The sequence below is a fragment of the Neoarius graeffei genome, chromosome 13 (assembly GCF_027579695.1).
Source record: "Neoarius graeffei isolate fNeoGra1 chromosome 13, fNeoGra1.pri, whole genome shotgun sequence".
Taxonomy (NCBI): domain Eukaryota; kingdom Metazoa; phylum Chordata; class Actinopteri; order Siluriformes; family Ariidae; genus Neoarius; species Neoarius graeffei.
The window spans coordinates 41,725,605-41,744,278 of record NC_083581.1 but is presented as its reverse complement, the minus strand read 5'-3'; the positions used below and the strand labels follow the sequence as shown (position 1 = coordinate 41,744,278).

Genomic DNA, 18,674 nt, shown 5'->3' with positions numbered 1-18,674 from the left:
ATTAGAATTTTGGGCCCCCCAACTTTGCCCACCCTCGTCACAATTGCACTATTGTCATTATTTGACTTTTGATAGCCCATGGACCTTGAGTTTGTGACTTTGTTATTACATTTTATGTATTAACCAATGGTTGAAACTAGGGCTTTGACTTCGAACTTCGATATTCGAATACAATTCGAATGTTGTGAAAAAAAGTGATGTTCGAACGAATATTAGGCAGCTCTAAATATTCGAACCTGTATATGGTATCATTAGGCATAATTCTTTTATTTTTGTGAATGTGGTTGTAAACGTTTTCAGTTCAGGTCGCAGGTTTTTTTTTTTTTTTTTTAACGTCTGTGGAATTTATGTGAATCACGAAGGTCATTGTCTTTTGTCTTATCTGGGCACCTGTAGACGTTAGCGTCAAGCTGGCACGCATTGAACAATGGAGTCAGATGCTAGCATGTTGGAGATTTGCACTCCGGAGAATTTAAAAAGTGATGCGTGGTGCTATTTTGGATTCGAAAAAAAAAGATGGAGAATGCGATAAAAAAAAGGTTACCTGTAAAATATGTGGAAACAAATTGGCCTATCAATCAACAACTTCAAACTTGAGGGCCCACTTGAAGACATTGCACGCGGGAGCGCTAGAAGGTGAGGGGGGCTGCGAGAGGGGTCTGTGATACGCCGGCAGGTGAAGATAGACACTCTAATTCCTAATATTAACTCTAATATTTTTCATTTCCTCATCAGAAGTCAGTCATTTTTGCGAGATTGGACAGAGTCTGACTTTATTAAGTACAACATAGGCCTACAATAAATGAAGTGTAATGTAACTGCTGATGTGATTAAATGCAATATAAAATGTGACTTTTTCTTCTGAAAATATCGGTGTTTGTTTTTTTTCTGCAGATATTTGGTTGGTTTTTGTACACCTGATGTTATAACATAAGAAATGAAATTACTAACGTAGACTATGCGACACTGCGCAGTAATGCTTTCATGTGCTGTTATTTTTGTCAACTTTGGATAGTTGCTAAAAAAAATTATTAGCTTACTTGCGCAAGTAGCCTATAGGCCTAAATTAATTTAGCCTACACATGGTGGAATTTACATACCATGAAGTTCATAAGTTAACGAAGTGAGCACGTAAAACTAATCTGTGATCTTATAACATATCGTGTCCGTGTTTGTTTGAATTGTGAATCAGAGACGCGAGCAGGAAGCAGTGACATGACAGCTGACACCGGTCTCATTCAAAACAAACATTCTCAAAAGCCAACACGAATGGGCTCGGAACGGCAGTGTTATAAACTCACAGATTAGGTGTAGGCCTAGCAGTACCTGCTCATTTTGTAAACGTTCCCCTTTGATTGTCAGTGAGGCTACAGTTTAGAGCAGGGGTGTCAAACCTGATCCATAAAGGGCCGTGTGGCTGCAGGTTTTCATTCCAGCCATGCAGCAGCACCCTGATTTGGCTTATTCAATCAACTGACACACCCACCCTTTAATCAAGGGTGGGTGTGGCTGCAAGTATTTGACTGTGTGAAGACAGTTCAGTTGATTGAATGAGCCAAGTCAGGTGTGCTGCTGCATGGCTGGAATGAAAACCTGCAGCCACAAGGCCCTTTATGGATCAGGTTTGACACCCCTGGTTTAGAGGCTTTCATCAGTACAAGCAACCAGGAAACCGAAGGAACAGCGTTTCACACAAAAAAGGCAACGGACAAACGACGAAGTTTGTGGATTATGTAACGTTAAAAGTGTCAGCCGGTATAATGCCAATTACTACGACACTGCACGTTTCATTAGTAGTGGTTGTAAAAACACGCCTGAATATTTCATATTTCCTGCACGTAATCTTATTGACATTGACTGAACACTGCCCCCTGGTGGACTGAATATCATTTAATTTTGATGCCGAGGTGTTAGTGAGGCATTTAAGAATAATATAATTAATAAAAGTTCGAATACTATTCGAATGTCTAGATTAATTTCCAAACGAACTTCGAATATGATTTTTGGGCCAAGGTCAAAGCCCTAGTTGAAACCAATGGTTTAGAACGTGTGAACATTCCACACACGTAACCATGTCAAACACTTGACTGGTGTCCGTTATTAGTGTAACGGGTTTATTTTTTTCCACTTGCCATTGTGTGTAGTTGTGGGGAAATTCTGCGCTGGCCCTTTAAGAGCGCAGGTAGTTATGGGAACGAGGCGCTGGCCTCCTTCAGTTCGTTTTGGAAATAAAGCGCCAATGCCACTGGACGTTTGCAGCCCGTCCTCAGCAGTGTATTTGTGTCTCATTTCTTCAGAATAAAAAGACTGGTGAACAACACAACGCAACGTCTGTTACATTAGCAACACTTTAATCTAGCAAACTGTATATGGCGCTCGCTCATTAAAAACTTCAATCCTAAAGCATTTATGGGTTGTATTGCTGCTTACCTCCTTCTCCAAAGGAGGGTTCAGTGGTTTGGTAGGGCGGAGGTCCCCCTGAGGCTGAATCTGGGCATATTTAGGGAACCCCATTAGTTATGAAACTGGTTATTAGCACTAGTTATTAGCACCAGCATAACATAATATTTCATCTTGTTTATCACACAAGTCAGTTCAGTTATTAAAATGGAAAAAATGTCACTGTACAAACTGTAAAAGTGTTCTCTTGATAGGCTAATCCAACCACGTTCATACTGTTCATTTACCATTCGCTAATATTTTGAACACACATGCGAGCGATAGCTACCTTTCTTTGGGAAAAACTGAGTGACCAGTTGTCTGCCACTCCGGTCCCTCTCAGCTTTCAGCTGCCTTTCTTTACGTTTTTGACAGCCACTCTTCATATTTAGCGATCATAGACTGTACGCACTCCACTGCTGGCTGTCTGCTGCACCGCGACACAGCAGCAAGTAGCGTTGCACTGATCAGCACACAGATTTAACGCATCGCGCTTCGACCAGAACTGGACCGTACCATTTCGCAAAAGGGGGAGGGTTAAATGACAATATCTTGAAGAACTCAAGAAATAGACAACCTTGTTCAATTAGCTCATTTTACCAGATGGAATATTGCATTTTTGTTATTTCAAAAGTCTTATTAAAATCATTAAAAGCACATTATCAGCCCCTTAAAGGGCCCCATGGCAGTACTGGGCCCCTAGAATTGTTCTAACCTTTCCCCCCCTGGCGGCACCCATGCCCATCACATTTCATGAAATGAAACTCATGGCAGGACTGTACAATAAGTCCCTCCCTTCAAATCTACACATCATCATACTCTACACCAGAATCAAACCAGCCTTACTCACATTTTCACCCCATTTGCTTCATCTTCACACCTCAACTTCTACAAAAGCCTCAATAATGAAGTCTCAAGTCACACTACTGCTCATCTGCATGCTTTTCTCCAAAGGTAATGAATCTCTGCATTTTGAATAGAGGAAATAAATAGAATTAATTTCACTAAATCAGTTGGTCAAAAGATCCTTGGGGTGTAAAATTTAATAATTGTCCAAGAGGTGTTTTTTATTTTTTATTTTATATCAGTAGCTTTCTTTATTCAACCATTTTATTTTCATTCTCCTTTATTCTTTTTCAGCACTGTCACTGACTTGTCATCAGTGTGTGCCATCAGCATCTGGAAAATGCACCGAGGAACAGACAACCTGCTCTGATCAGTGTCTCACTTCAACCACTGCTGTTTACATGAGTAAGTGTTTGTGTGTGTGTCTTCCTGGATTTTGCCATAATAAGTAATTTATGTATAGTGTGCTATGTATTTTATTCATCTTGTAACACGTCTCAAATTCCTATTATTTGGCAAGATTGTCTAATCACACTGTTATGTGGAATGTTATGTAGGTGGTACAAAGCTTACAGATGTAAATGTTAAGACTTGTGGAATGCCAGAATTGTGTGCAACTGGGAGCATGAACATAGGAACAGTAAAAGTGATCAGCAATACCAAATGCTGTAGCACTGATCTCTGCAACAGTGAAACACTACCAGGTAAAACAAAATGCTTGTAAAAGTTGCCCAGTGTCTGTTTTCAGTGTTCACCCATTTTCATTTAAACCCAAGATGGATTTGGTCATTTTTTATTTTTATTTCACATAAACTGTGATTTAATCTTTGGCAGTTTATCGGTGTATTGTATGCATGATAGGACATAAGGCCTCTATCTGCTAATAGTAGCTTACGCTAAATTATAGTTTACATATAGTCTCCAAATTATCAGATTACATATTATTGAAATACAGTAGTTCCTGGTGACATATGAAACACAATGAGCTGTTTGATTTTATTTTTCTGTTAAGCTCTTCCAAAGCAGGTTCCCAATGGGAGAATGTGTTACACTTGTGATGCAAATGATTGTTCTGGAACAGTGAACTGTGAAGGAGATGAAGATCGCTGTATCAGTGCATCAGGTAAACTATATTTAACAAGCACAGTCACTTGTTTCAGAGCTAAGATCATTTACAATTTTCTCCATTTGATGTGAAGAAAAAATGTAAAAGTAAATTGTATATCTTTCTTTGTTGATTTGTTATTGTTTTTAAATCAAATCTGCAGGAATTTTAATAATGAAAAACATTTTGTTTAATTGTATATGGATGATCTTTTAAGTGGACCCTTATAGATTTTTATTAATATAAATTTATATTCATATATTTTCTGACATTAGAAAGTCTATGAAAATTCAAATAGATAATGTACCAAACCCTATAAGCACCAGTGATGCTTCATTTGCACATGGAAAACCAAACATGCCACACCCACACATGCCTACTGGCCCAAAGATGAATTCCAACAAGTTGATACTTAACAATTCAATTGTTTTTACCACAGTCGTGAAATCACTCACACACACACACACACACACACACACACACACACACACACACACACAGACTATGTATATAGTAAAGACACACAGTAAATTGGTTATTTCAAGGTTACCACTTTGAAGTTGACTTGCATAAGTGAAAATATATGAAATATGGGCATTTATAAATTTAATCCTTTCTTTTCTCTCTCTCTCTCTCTCTCTCTCTCAGTTCAACAAGGTAGCAATACCCTATCTATGAAAGGATGTGTGTCCAAGAGCTTCTGTGTTGGAAGTGGATCATCAAGCATTCCAGGAATTGGCATATCACATGTGCAGTGTTGTGAGGGAAATCTTTGTAACAGTGCTAAGAGCATCACACTGAGTTTTCTCCTCATGATCGTCCCTCTGCTCTCCTCCATCCTCTTCTACTGAACTCAGAGCTGATGTAGTTCTTTTAAAACTTTATGAACATGAAATGCAAATGCATTTGTGAAAACTAGAAATAGAAGTAGAAATATATGTTTATTTTTGGTTGTTAAGATTTGTTTTGGGCGGCACGGTGGTGTAGTGGTTAGCGCTGTCGCCTCACAGCAAGAAGGTCCTGGGTTCGAGCCCCGGGGCCGGTGAGGGCCTTTCTGTGTGGAGTTTGCATGTTCTCCCCGTGTCCGCGTGGGTTTCCTCCGGGTGCTCCGGTTTCCCCCACAGTCCAAAGACATGCAGGTTAGGTTAACTGGTGACTCTAAATTGACTGTAGGTGTGAATGTGAGTGTGAATGGTTGTCTGTGTCTATGTGTCAGCCCTGTGATGACCTGGCGACTTGTCCAGGGTGTACCCCGCCTTTCGCCCTTAGTCAGCTGGGATAGGCTCCAGCTTGCCTGCAACCCTGTAGAAGGATAAAGCGGCTAGAGATAATGAGATGAGAAGATTTGTTTTGGTTTCTCTTAGCACAGAGTTATAAATTACACTTTTGTTTGAAAATCTCATCTCATCTCATTATCTCTAGCCGCTTTATCCTGTTCTACAGGGTCGCAGGCAAGCTGGAGCCTATCCCAGCTGACTACGGGCGAAAGGCGGGGTACACCCTGGACAAGTCGCCAGGTCATCACAGGGCTGACACATAGACACAGACCACCATTCACACTCACATTCACACCTACGGTCAATTTAGAGTCACCAGTTAACCTAACCTGCATGTCTTTGGACTGTGGGGGAAACCGGAGCACCCGGAGGAAACCCACGCGGACACGGGGAGAATATGCAAACTCCGCACAGAAAGGCCCTCGTCGGCCCCGGGGCTCGAACCCAGGACCCTCTTGCTGTGAGGCGACAGCGCTAACCACTACACCACCATGCCGCCCCCTGTTTGAAAATCAATTGTGAAATTAACACAAAAAAGACATTAAGCTTTAAGCAGCAAAACCCATATAAATTGAATGAGAATTGAATGAAATATTTCTAACTCAGGTCTCTATTTTTTTTTATTTTTTATTTTTTGTCAAAACATCAAGCTGCCAAACAAATGCTTTCATTTTTATTACTTGTATCTATAGCTATTGCTGAATGTTTTTTTGTGAAATAACCAAATGGCCTCCTGCATGTTCATTAAATGTGCGGAATAAAGGAATATAAAGCCTTGTATGTGTGTATATATATGTGTGGCAGCGGGGGCGTGGTCAAGCACCGGTCTGTGACAGGAGGGCGGAGTTGGGGAAGGTAAGTGGCAGAATCGCTTCACCTGAGTGTCATTAACCTGTGTTTTGTGTGTTCTCCCCAGTAAACCGCCCTATTTAAGGAGGGAGAGCGAGAGCAGAGGAGTTGAGCCCCGGACGAGACGCTGTGTGTGTGTGTCTCTCTCGCTATTTTGAAACATTATTGTAACCCTGAAAAGTGTGGCAATAAAGCCGATAGACAAACCTGATCTCTGTCCTGCCGTCCTCTGTGCTCCACCCACACGCGATTATCGCTACAGTGGTGCCGAAACCCGGGATCGTGGAGCACCTGTCCTGCAGCCCCATGGAATCCTCCCCGTTCGCGGACTTGGTCCACGCCCTCGCCACGGCTCAGCAGAGCCAGCACCAGGCGCTCGTCACACTCCGGAAGGAGCAGGAGCGCCGCTTCGAAGCCCTGGTGCTGGCTCAACAGGAAGACCGTGAGGCGTTCCTTCGCGTCGGCGGGGTCCACCAGCGCCCCGGCCGCGGGCCCATCTCCCATCACCTTGACTAAGATGGGCCCGCAGGACGACCCCGAGGCGTTCATCGCGTTGTTCGAACAGGTCGCCGAAGCCTCGGGGTGGCCGATGGAACAGCGCGCGGCGCGCCTCCTCCCCCTCCTGACGGGAGAGGCGCAGTTAGCCGCACTACAGCTCCCCGCCGACCACCGGCTGGCCTACGCCGACCTTCGCCGGGCTGTCCTCCAGCGCGTGGGGCGCACGCCGGAGCAGCAGCGCCAGCGCTTCCGCGCGCTGCGAATGGAGGAAGTCGGCAGCCCGTTCGCGTTCGGCCAGCAGCTCCGGGACGCCTGCTGGCGGTGGCTGAGGGCCGAAGATCGCGACGCCGAGGGGATCATCGACCAGGTGGCGCTAGAGCAGTTCATCGCCCGCCTACCCGCCGGAACCGCGGAGTGGGTCCAGTGCCACCGCCCGGCGTCGCTGGATCAGGCCGTAGGACTGGCGGAGGATCATCTGGTGGCTGTCCCGGCGGCAGGACAACGGATGTCATCTTCTCTCTCCTCTTCTCTCTCTCTCTCTCTCTTCCCCCTCCTCCCGTGTCCCGTCCTCGCCCCATTCCCCCACCACGGAGGCGGGGGCCGGCCCCACCCCAGCCGGCCCGCCGCACCCGTGGTGCCCTCCCGTTTCTCCCTTCTGTGTCTGTCTCTCCCCCCCCTCAGGTGAGTGACCCTCAATCCACAGCTGCAGAGGGGAGGCCTGGGCCGGTTTGCTGGCGCTGCAGGGAACCGGGCCACCTGCAGCAACAGTGTGCCGCGATGGAGGTGGGGGCGGTGGTGCGGATCCCCGACGCGCCAGAGGCTGCCCTCGATCAGGCCGGAGCATATCGCATACCAGTAAGTGTACAAGGGGCGACCTATCAGGCGTTGGTGGATTCGGGTTGCAACCAGACCTCGATCCGCCAAAGCCTGGTGCAAGACGAGGCATTGGGGGGAGCACAAGGGGTGAAGGTGTTGTGTGTGCACGGGGATGTTCACTGCTACCCGTTGGTGTCGGTCCACATACATTTCAGAGGGGACAAATCTATAGTGAAGGCGGCGGTTAATCCTCGCCTTACCCACTCTTTAATCTTGGGGACTGATTGGCCGGGATTCCGGGGGTTGATGGCACACCTAGTAAAGAGTGGGTCCTGCCGGTTAGCCGGGGGGGGGGGTCCCGGTGTCGTTTTGGCTGGAGCTGCGGTCGCAGAGCCGTCTACGTCATCTCCGCGACAGAGTGAGGAGCCCCTGGCTCCTCCTCTTTCTATTGGGGAATCCCTCGCGGATTTCCCACTGGAACAATCGCGAGACGAAACTCTGCGACACGCGTTTGACCAAGTGAGAGTAATCGATGGTCAAACGCTCCAGCCGAATGCCACCCCGACCTTCCCCTATTTTTCCATTTTAAAGGATAGGTTATACCGAGTGACGCAGGACACTCAGACGAAGGAGCGTGTCACCCAGTTGTTAATTCCAAAGAGCCGCCAGGAATTGGTATTCCAGGCGGCTCACTTTAATCCCATGGCGGGACACCTCGGGCAGGATAAAACACTCGCCCGGATAATGGCCCGATTCTATTGGCCAGGGATTCGCGGCGATGTCCGTAAGTGGTGTACGGCGTGCCGCGAATGCCAATTAGTAAATCCAGCGGCCATTCCAAAAGCGCCCTTGCGCCCCCTACCATTAATCGAGACCCCGTTTGAACGAATTGGGATGGATCTCGTCGGGCCATTAGATCGGTCAACACGAGGGTACCGCTTTATATTGGTTCTGGTGGACTATGCAACGCGATACCCGGAAGCGGTGCCTCTTCGCAATATCTCCGCACGTAGTATTGCAAAGGCCCTCTTCCACGTCATCTCCCGGGTCGGAATCCCGAAAGAGATTCTGACTGATCAAGGCACCTCGTTTATGTCACGAACACTGAGCGAACTGTATGGGCTACTGGGTATTAAGCCGATCCGCACCAGCGTGTATCACCCACAAACGGACGGTTTAGTCGAACGGTTCAACCGCACCCTCAAGAATATTATCAAAAAATTCGTAAGTGAGGACGCACGTAACTGGGATAAGTGGCTCGAACCCTTGTTGTTTGCAGTGCGAGAGGTCCCCCAAGCCTCCACGGGGTTCTCCCCATTCGAATTACTGTATGGGCGTAAGCCGCGCGGCATCTTAGATGTACTGCGGGAAAATTGGGAGGAGGGACCTTCGCAGAGCAAAAATGAAATTCAATACGTTATGGATCTGCGCGCAAAACTCCACACGCTCACCCACTTAACTCAGGAGAATTTGCGGCAGGCCCAGGAACGGCAAACCCGCCTGTACAACAAGGGCACGCGCCTTAGAGAGTTCACTCCAGGAGATAAGGTACTCGTCCTGTTGCCCACGTCGAGCTCCAAATTAATTGCCAAGTGGCAAGGGCCCTTCGAGGTCACACGGCAAGTCGGGGACGTCGACTATGAGGTTAGGCGAACGGACAGGGAGGGGGCGCTACAGATCTACCACCTCAATCTGCTGAAGCTCTGGAATGAGGAGGTCCCCGTGGCGTTGGTGTCGGTAGTTCCGGAGAAGGCGGAGCTGGGGCCGGAGATCCAAAAAGGGTCATTGGCATCTCGCCCCTCTCCGGTCCCCTGTGGAGACCACCTCTCCCCGACCCAACTCACGGAGGTCGCCCAGTTGCAGGCCGAGTTTTCGGATGTGTTCTCGCCCCGGCCCGGACGCACCAACCTCATAGAACACCACATAGAGACGCCCCCGGGGGTGGTAGTGCGTAGCCGTCCTTATAGATTACCCGAACACAAAAAAAAGGTGGTTCGGGAAGAACTTCAGGCCATGCTCGAAATGGGCATCGTCGAGGAGTCCCACAGTGACTGGAGCAGCCCGGTGGTCTTGGTTCCCAAGGCCGACGGCTCGGTCCGGTTCTGTGTGGACTATAGAAAAGTCAATGCGGTGTCTAAATTCGACGCGTACCCAATGCCTCGTATTGATGAGCTGCTTGATCGACTAGGCACGGCTCGCTTTTACTCGACACTGGATTTGACGAAGGGATATTGGCAGATCCCCTTGACTCCATTATCCCGGGAAAAAACGGCCTTTTCCACACCGTTCGGCTTACACCAGTTCGTCACACTTCCGTTTGGGCTGTTTGGGGCGCCCGCTACGTTTCAGCGGCTGATGGACCGGATCCTCCGGCCCCACGCCACCTATGCGGCCGCTTACTTAGACGACATCATCATTTATAGTAATGACTGGCAGCGGCACCTGCAACACCTGAGGGCCGTCCTTAGGTCGCTGAGGCGGGCGGGGCTCACTGCCAACCCGAAGAAGTGTGCGATTGGGCAGGTGGAAGTACGGTATCTGGGCTTCCACTTGGGTAACGGGCAGGTGCGTCCCCAAATTAATAAGACAGCAGCGATTGCGGCCTGCCCGAGACCCAAGACCAAAAAGGGGGTGAGACAGTTCCTGGGGCTGGCTGGCTATTATCGTAGGTTTATACCTAATTATTCGGACATCACCAGCCCGCTGACTGACCTCACTAAAAAGGGGGCGCCAGATCCGGTCCAGTGGACGGAGCAGTGCCAGCGGGCTTTCTCTGAGGTAAAGGCTGCACTGTGTGGGGGGCCACTTTTGCACTCCCCTGACTTCTCTCTCCCCTTTTTGTTGCAGACGGATGCGTCGGACAGAGGGCTGGGGGCCGTTTTGTCCCAGCAGGTGGGGGGAGAGGACCGCCCAGTGTTGTACATCAGCCGGAAGCTGTCAGTGCGTGAGGGGCGCTACAGCACTATCGAGAAGGAGTGCCTGGCCATCAAGTGGGCGGTCCTCGCCCTCCGTTACTACCTGCTGGGGCGCTCTTTCACCCTCTGTTCGGACCACGCGCCCCTCCAGTGGCTCCACCGCATGAAGGATGCCAACGCGCGGATCACCCGTTGGTATCTGGCGCTCCAACCTTTCAACTTCAAGGTGGTCCACAGGCCGGGGGCGCAGATGGTCGTGGCGGACTTCCTCTCCCGTCAAGGGGGGGGGGGGGAGTCGGCTGCGGGCCGGACGGGCGCCCGGCCTGAGTCGGGCGGTGGGGGTATGTGGCAGCGGGGGCGTGGTCAAGCACCGGTCTGTGACAGGAGGGCGGAGTTAGGGAAGGTAAGTGGCAGAATCGCTTCACCTGAGTGTCATTAACCTGTGTTTTGTGTGTTCTCCCCAGTAAACCGCCCTATTTAAGGAGGGAGAGCGAGAGCAGAGGAGTTGAGCCCCGGACGAGACGCTGTGTGTGTGTGTGTCTCTCTCGCTATTTTGAAACATTATTGTAACCCTGAAAAGTGTGGCAATAAAGCCGATAGACAAACCTGATCTCTGTCCTGCCGTCCTCTGTGCTCCACCCACATGCGATTATCGCTACAATATGTTATATCTGACTTCTGCCCTGTAGCATAACGATAAAAAAATCATACATTTACAGTATAAACATTTATGTAAATAATTATGAGCAGGACTAAGTCAGTAGGTGCATAACCCAGATTTAGTTTGTTCAGTTAGTTTGTACAAAATGAAAAATTCTGACTGTATTAACCCCACTTATCTTCACCACATTGTTTCCTTGTATTTAAAAAAGAAGAAAATGTTTGCCAAATGTGTGGGCATTTTTTCCTGCTTTAGAAAGTTTTGCAGTCCTTGATTGACCAATCTACTGTTCATATTTACTCAACAAATAAGAATAAACATACACTCACTGACCACTTTTTAGGAATACTATTGAGGAATGCAATGCATGACATTTAAAAAAAGTGAGCAGTAGTTCTGTGAGCAGAAATGCCTTGTTGATGAGAGAGGTCACAGGGAAATGATCAGACTTGTTCAAGCTGATTTAACTAGACTTAACTAGACAATCTTTACCAAAATGTTAGTACGTTTCAAGACTGAAAAAATACACATAATTTAAATGTTATTTCTTATTCCCGTTTGGAAATATCTGATTTTGTGAATCATTGATCGTCATTACAGCTTAATGGCCCCTAACACCTATATACAATCAGAAGTAGAACTCCTGGCAGAACCTAACATGACTGCTTACACACACACACACACAACCATATGCACATATGCATGCACCTGACTGAAAAAGACGTTACCGATGGACTTTGCCTTACAAAACATTTCATAATACCCTCAGGCCCTAAAGCCAACACAAAGAAGAAATCCATAATGCTCAGAATTAAAACAGTTTAAAGGTCTGCAAACACATGCAAATTTGAGTTCAAAAACCATATACGCACATAGTATACTGTGGACTATATTAATTTCAGCTCTAATTTGATTTTAACTTTATGTGACTGATTTAATTTCAACTTTACCATGAAACATTTCGGAAGGAAACAGAATGTGTGCTGCACTAAAGTAGCCTCATTGTCCTCTTCTCTTCGGCATGTGTTGATTTACACATGTGCAAGAGTCCAAGCAAGCATTAATTTTTTTCTAGTTTGGCAAGCACTTGCAATATAATAGTACATTAACCCAGTAAAATGAGTAAAATATATACTTCAGGTTTTTTCCACTTCCATCCATCCATCCATCCATCCATTATCTGTAGCCGCTTATCCTGTACAGGGTCGCAGGCAAGCTGGAGCCTATCCCAGCTGACTATGGGCAAGAGGCGGGGTACACCTTGGACAAGTCGCCAGGTCATCACAGGTTTTTCCCACTTGTATATGTGAATTAGTTTAGTGCAGAGTAAGTCAAATAATTTACTTTTTGTGTAAAAAAAAAAATCACATTTGTTTTTGTCATATTTACTGAACCACTGAATCATTTTTCCACAGTGTAGCCATGATGCCCATTTTTGCTATCTATCTATCTATCTATCTATCTATCTATCTATCTATCTATCTATCTATCTATCTATCTATCTATCTATCTGCAAGCAGAAAGGTAAAGTTTCTGGTACCCATGGGTTTGCTATTTTATTTGTGTGCCCTTCTCTATCTTTGAATTAAGGACACATTAGCCAATAGAAATAAACTGCACAACCACCAGTTTACATGTACACATGAATTTAAAGAAGCAGCAGTGAGTGATAATGCCTAACATAAAGGTAAGTAATTTCTTGTTCTCCATAACTGCCAGTTTAAATTAAAATCTCAACCATTACAATATTTGATATGAAAGACAATGAATCCTGACATGAAAAACAACCTGCAATGAAAGACTGAGGTTAATGTTTTTGTTTTTCTTTCACCTGGGCCCTGTACTACGAACGGAGGTTAACCTACCCAGAAGTAACCCAGGGTTCCCCCGCTAAACCGGGGTTGACAAAACCTGGTTATCTTGTTTGGGGTTAAACGGTACTACGACGCCAGTTATGAAGTTGATTTGTTGAACCTGTGTTAACCTAATCAGGGTTAATGCGCGTTCACGTGAAAGGGGAGGTTATCAGCGCAAATCACCACTGGTTCACAATGGCACGGTCGCCGTGCTTCACGGAGGAAGAATGCGCTGTCATAATGCAAAGCTACGAGGAGTTCAAAACAACATTAAGAGCAAAATCTAACACAGTGGCTACCAATAAGGAGCGGCAAGCATGTTGGCAACGAATTGCCGATCGGGTAAATGCGTAAGTACATTCTCCCTTCTACATGTTCCAGAACAGAAGTATAGGATGAGAGAAAGCTTCATGATCAATCACAAGTCACAGAAAATGGTCCTTCGACGTGGCCCCAGTCATATATAGCTTGTTTAATGTCCGAAAAATCCTGAATAAAATTTGGTATGGTAAATTCATGGAGTAGCCTACTTAAGCTGATATGTGCACAGAGTCACATGAATTAGGATGACTGACTGTTCAGTCCCTTTGACTAAGTTGGTGTATGTCCTGTGAACATTTCAGAGGCAACAGCAGTGCCAAACGCACCTGGCAACAGGTGAAAATGAAATATAAAAACATCATTCATAATGGTAAGCATGGGCGTAACCACCATAGGCACTGGGGGGGACATGTCCCCCCCAATATTGGGAAAGTACCAATCTGTCCCCCCCCAATATTTGGCGTATTAAATCAATATGAGACAAATGATATGCCATCCTGAAGCTTTGACCTTTTCCTATCCATTAGATCTTCGGCAGCGCATTGATATCTGAGCTCCGTATCAATGCGCTGTCGAAATGCGCAGAAGGTGTTAGTACGCCTGTCATTATAGTGCGGACTTTCCATAGCATAGAAAATCACTACGTTTCAATTTGTGTAACTGAACTTGTTTCATATCACTGGTCATATAAACCTATGTAAACAGGAAAAACGCGGAAGAGTTTGGTCGCATCTAACTACAGCCCCAAAAAATAGCATTGGCCATACTGAGCCTAGCTACATTGCTAACAGGAGTGACAGCGCGTCTGACTGCGTCTGACTGACTGGGAGGTCGCGCAAAGCTCGGACAGGTACGGAGCAGCTCGTCTCAATTCAGATAAGAGCATATTTCATTATGGAAGTACGGTGGACTGTTCCTTTAAACCAATCATATCACTCTTTCCTCTGACGTATGCGACGCGACGGGGCTAACTGGTAGATTAAACTCTTACCAAAGCCGGTCGGGAGCAAGGCGAAAACGTCCTTCCTTTCAATAAATACCTCCAGGGCTGCTCTTTGCTCCGTTTTCAATGAGAACTTCCTGTTGAATGCTTTCAATACAGCATCTACCGCTGTGTTAAAGGCTTACCGCTGCTCCATGTTCGTGATGTGAATGAAGAGCTTCCGGCATAGATTCTGTAAACAATCTATGGCTTCCGGTCGCAGTTCTACTACGTCACTGCCTTGAACACGCCTCTACCCAGGGCCGTTGGAGATGCTCAAAGTTGATTGGTTCCCGATTTTTCGGGAGCTTGGAAATGCTGTAGATAGCCTGCCTGGCCAGACTAAGCTCGGAACAGGCCCTTGTGTTGCGTCACGCTTAGGATGGGCGGGCCCAGGCTAGCGCGCACCACACTTTGGGAACCCCTGCTCTAATGTAACAAATAAAACTATTAAAAATAATTTTGGGCCCATCATTGTGAATTCTATACAGGTGTGGAAGAAAGCAGAACTTTGGATGGGCGCACCCTCTAAATTCTGTCAGAACACACCACTATGGCATAACCCAAGATTATTATGCGGTAATAAGCCATTTCATCAACCATCTTGGTCATCTCTTGGAGTGAATACGTTAGGTGATATATATGACTCTCAAGGTCTTTGTTCCATACAAGACTTAAGAACACGCTTCTCTCTTTCTGTGTCCTCTTATTTTGTTTGCTTTCAACTAAGATCTGCCTTAAAAACGTATGGAATTCCCTGGGATTCTCCTCTCCCCTTACATCCCATGTTACGATGGATTGCACCATTACTGGGCAGATCATCTGTCTCTTTAATATATAGTTCACTGATACAGCACAAGGCCAAGGCTTTACCAATTGAATCCATATGGAACAGGGAGCTGGGGAGTTTGAATATAAACTTAGATTGGGAGAGAATATGGTGTAATTTAAGTATGACTTCTAAGAACTTAGCTCACCAACTAATTCACTTCAAAACCATACACAGAGCCTATATCACACCCTATAAGAGATTCCAGATGAAATTGCAAGTTACTTATAACTGTCACATATGTAACACTGCTTCACCAGGAACATTCTTACACATGTTTTGGGATTGTCCAGTTATCTCTAAGTTCTGGTTTCATGTAAACTCAGTGTTAGCGGATATACTTAACATTTTGTATGTTCCTAATCCTGGTTTTTGTCTCCTTAATGACAATTCTGATATCGATCTAAAACAAATTCAGTTCAAAATGGTATTCGCAGGGTTTACCTCTGCAAAGAAAACAATTCTGAAAAACTGGTTTACTCCAGATTTGTGTATGAAATCATTCTGGATTCATAGTCTTGTCAACATTGTCAACCTTGAACATACAACTGCACAACTTAATAAGGCGCGACCAGTGACTGTTCAAGCTTGGAACTCTTTCTCATCCAAGATAATCTCTTGGGCTAAGGACAACAACAATTAGACAATCTGCTCTTGCGATCTACCTGCTGAAAAGGTCTGTAATGTATGTACTGTCTTACCAACCTGAGATTTTTTCTTTCTTTTTTCTCATTTAACATGTGCCTTTTGATATGTCTGTAACCCCCCCCCCCCCCCCCTTTTTGAATAAACAATAAAATGTTGATAAAAAAAAGTTTTGTAGAAGGATGTGTTTTCCCATCATAACGTTATGATGATAATACACGTATAAAGGTAGTATATAGAAGAGATTATTGTGTGATGTATCTGATGTATCTGACAGTGATGCAAGGCTTTTCATTTATCACAATTCAAACATGTTAATGCAAAATAAACACACTGTTTGCTATCTAAGGCAGATGTACTGTCAGGTGAGCTGAGTGTGATGGAAAATCAAGCAAGCAGTTTCTTTGTATTGTGACACATTTTCTGATTAGAACTTGGAGGTAATATGAATTTGGAGGTTAAAAAAAGAGCCTCTCTTACCGTATGTGTTACATACCAAACCAGTTAGCATTGTTGTAATTTTTTGGGGGGCTCAACTCAATTTTGGAAAAAAGAAAACAAGTATTGCCAGGCAAAACAAACCTCACTCGGTAGCACTTATTTTATACCTATATGTTGATAATAATATGATGATAGTATTATTTCTTAATCAGCTGTCAGGTTATAGTTATACAATGGCGCTTGAAAGTTTGTGAAACCTTTAGAATTTTCTATATTTCTGCATAAATATGACCTAAAACAACATCAGATTTTCACACAAGGCCTAAAAGTAGATAAAGAGATCTCAGTTAAACAAATGAGACAAAAATGTTATACAACCCCGATTCCCAAAAAGTTGGGACAAAGTACAAATTGTAAATAAAAATGGAATGCAATAATTTACAAATCTCAAAAACTGATATTGTATTCACAGTAGAACATAGACAACATATCAAATGTCAAAAGTGAGACATTTTGAAATTTCATGCCAAATATTGGCTCATTTGAAATTTCATGACAGCAACACATCTCAAAAAAGTTGGGACAGGGGCAATAAGAGGCTGGAAAAGTTAAAGGTACAAAAAAGGAACAGCTGGAGGACCAAACTGCAACTCATTAGGTCAATTGGCAATAGGTCATTAACATGACTGGGTATAAAAAGAGCATCTTGGAGTGGCAGCGGCTCTCAGAAGTAAAGACGGGAAGAGGATCACCAATCCCCCTAATTCTGCGCCGACAAATAGTGGAGCAATATCAGAAAGGAGTTCAACAGTGTAAAATTGCAAAGAGTTTGAACATATCATCATCTACAGTGCATAATATCGTCAAAAGATTCAGAGAATCTGGAAGAATCTCTGTGCGTAAGGGTCAAGGCTGGAAAACCATACTGGGTGCCCGTGATCTTCGGGCCCTTAGACGGTACTGCATCACATACAGGCATGCTTCTGTATTGGAAATCACAAAATGGGCTCAGGAATATTTCCAGAGAACATTATCTGTGAACACAATTCACCGTGCCATCCGCCGTTGCCAGCTAAAACTCTATAGTTCAAAGAAGAAGCCATATCTAAACATGATCCAGAAGCGCAGACGTCTTCTCTGGGCCAAGGCTCATTTAAAATGGACTGTGGCAAAGTGGAAAACTGTTCTGTGGTCAGACGAATAAAAAAAATTTGAAGTTCTTTATGGAAATCAGGGACGCTGTGTCATTCGGACTAAAGAGGAGAAGGACGACCCAAGTTGTTATCAGCGCTCAGTTCAGAAGCCTGCATCTCTGATGGTATGGGGTTGCATTAGTGTGTGTGGCATGGGCAGCTTACACATCTGGAAAGACACCATCAATGCTGAAAAGTATATCCAGGTTCTAGAGCAACATGTGCTCCCATCCAGACGATGTCTCTTTCAGGGAAGACCTTGCATTTTCCAACATGACAATGCCAAACCACAGACTGCATCAATTACAGCATCATGGCTGCGTAGAAGAAGGGTCTGGGTACTGAACTGGCCAGCCTGCAGTCCAGATCTTTCACCCATAGAAAACATTTGGCGCATCATAAAACGGAAGATATGACAAAAAAGACCTAAGACAGTTGAGCAACTAGAATCCTACATTAGACAAGAATGGGTTAACATTCCTATCCCTAAACTTGAGCAACTTGTCTCCTCTGTCCCCAGACGTTTACAGACTGTTGTAAAAAGAAAAGGGGATGTCTCACAGTGGTAAACATGGCCTTGTCCCAACTTTTTTGAGATGCGTTGTTGTCATGAAATTTAAAATCGCCTAATTTTTCTCTTTAAATGATACATTTTCTCAGTTTAAACACTTGATATGTCATCTATGTTCTATTCTGAATAAAATATGGAATTTTGAAACTTCCACATCATTGCATTCCGTTTTTATTTACAATTTGTACTTTGTCCCAACTTTTTGGGAATTGGGGTTGTACTTGGTCATTTATTTATTGAGGAAAATTATCCAATATTACATATCTGTGAGTGGCAAAAGTATGTGAACCTCTAGGATTAGCAGTTACTTTGAAGGTGAAATTAGAGTCAGGTGTTTTCAATCAGTGGGATGACAATCAGGTGTGAGTGGGCACCCTGTTTTATTTAAAGAACAGGGATCTATTAAAGTCTGATCTTCACAACACATGTT

At 44.9% G+C, this 18,674-nt stretch overlaps 1 protein-coding gene across 1 annotated transcript; it reads left to right on the top strand.

Annotated features, from left to right (window-relative positions):
- Positions 1-3,313: 3,313 nt before the first annotated feature.
- Positions 3,314-5,373, top strand: LOC132896721 (phospholipase A2 inhibitor and Ly6/PLAUR domain-containing protein-like). Its single transcript, XM_060937751.1, has 5 exons — positions 3,314-3,393; positions 3,580-3,690; positions 3,843-3,989; positions 4,298-4,408; positions 5,039-5,373. Exons 1-5 carry the CDS (start codon positions 3,345-3,347, stop codon positions 5,239-5,241), a joined length of 621 nt encoding a protein of 206 aa, XP_060793734.1. The 5' UTR covers positions 3,314-3,344; the 3' UTR covers positions 5,242-5,373.
- Positions 5,374-18,674: the final 13,301 nt, after the last annotated feature.

Coding starts and splice junctions, on each gene's coding strand:
- LOC132896721 (XM_060937751.1), top strand. CDS start 3,345: ATGAAGTCTCAAGTCACACTACTGCTCATCTGCATGCTTTTCTCCAAA. Junction 3,394..3,579: donor CTGCATGCTTTTCTCCAAAG/GTAATGAATCTC, acceptor ATTCTTTTTCAG/CACTGTCACTGACTTGTCAT. Junction 3,691..3,842: donor AACCACTGCTGTTTACATGA/GTAAGTGTTTGT, acceptor AATGTTATGTAG/GTGGTACAAAGCTTACAGAT.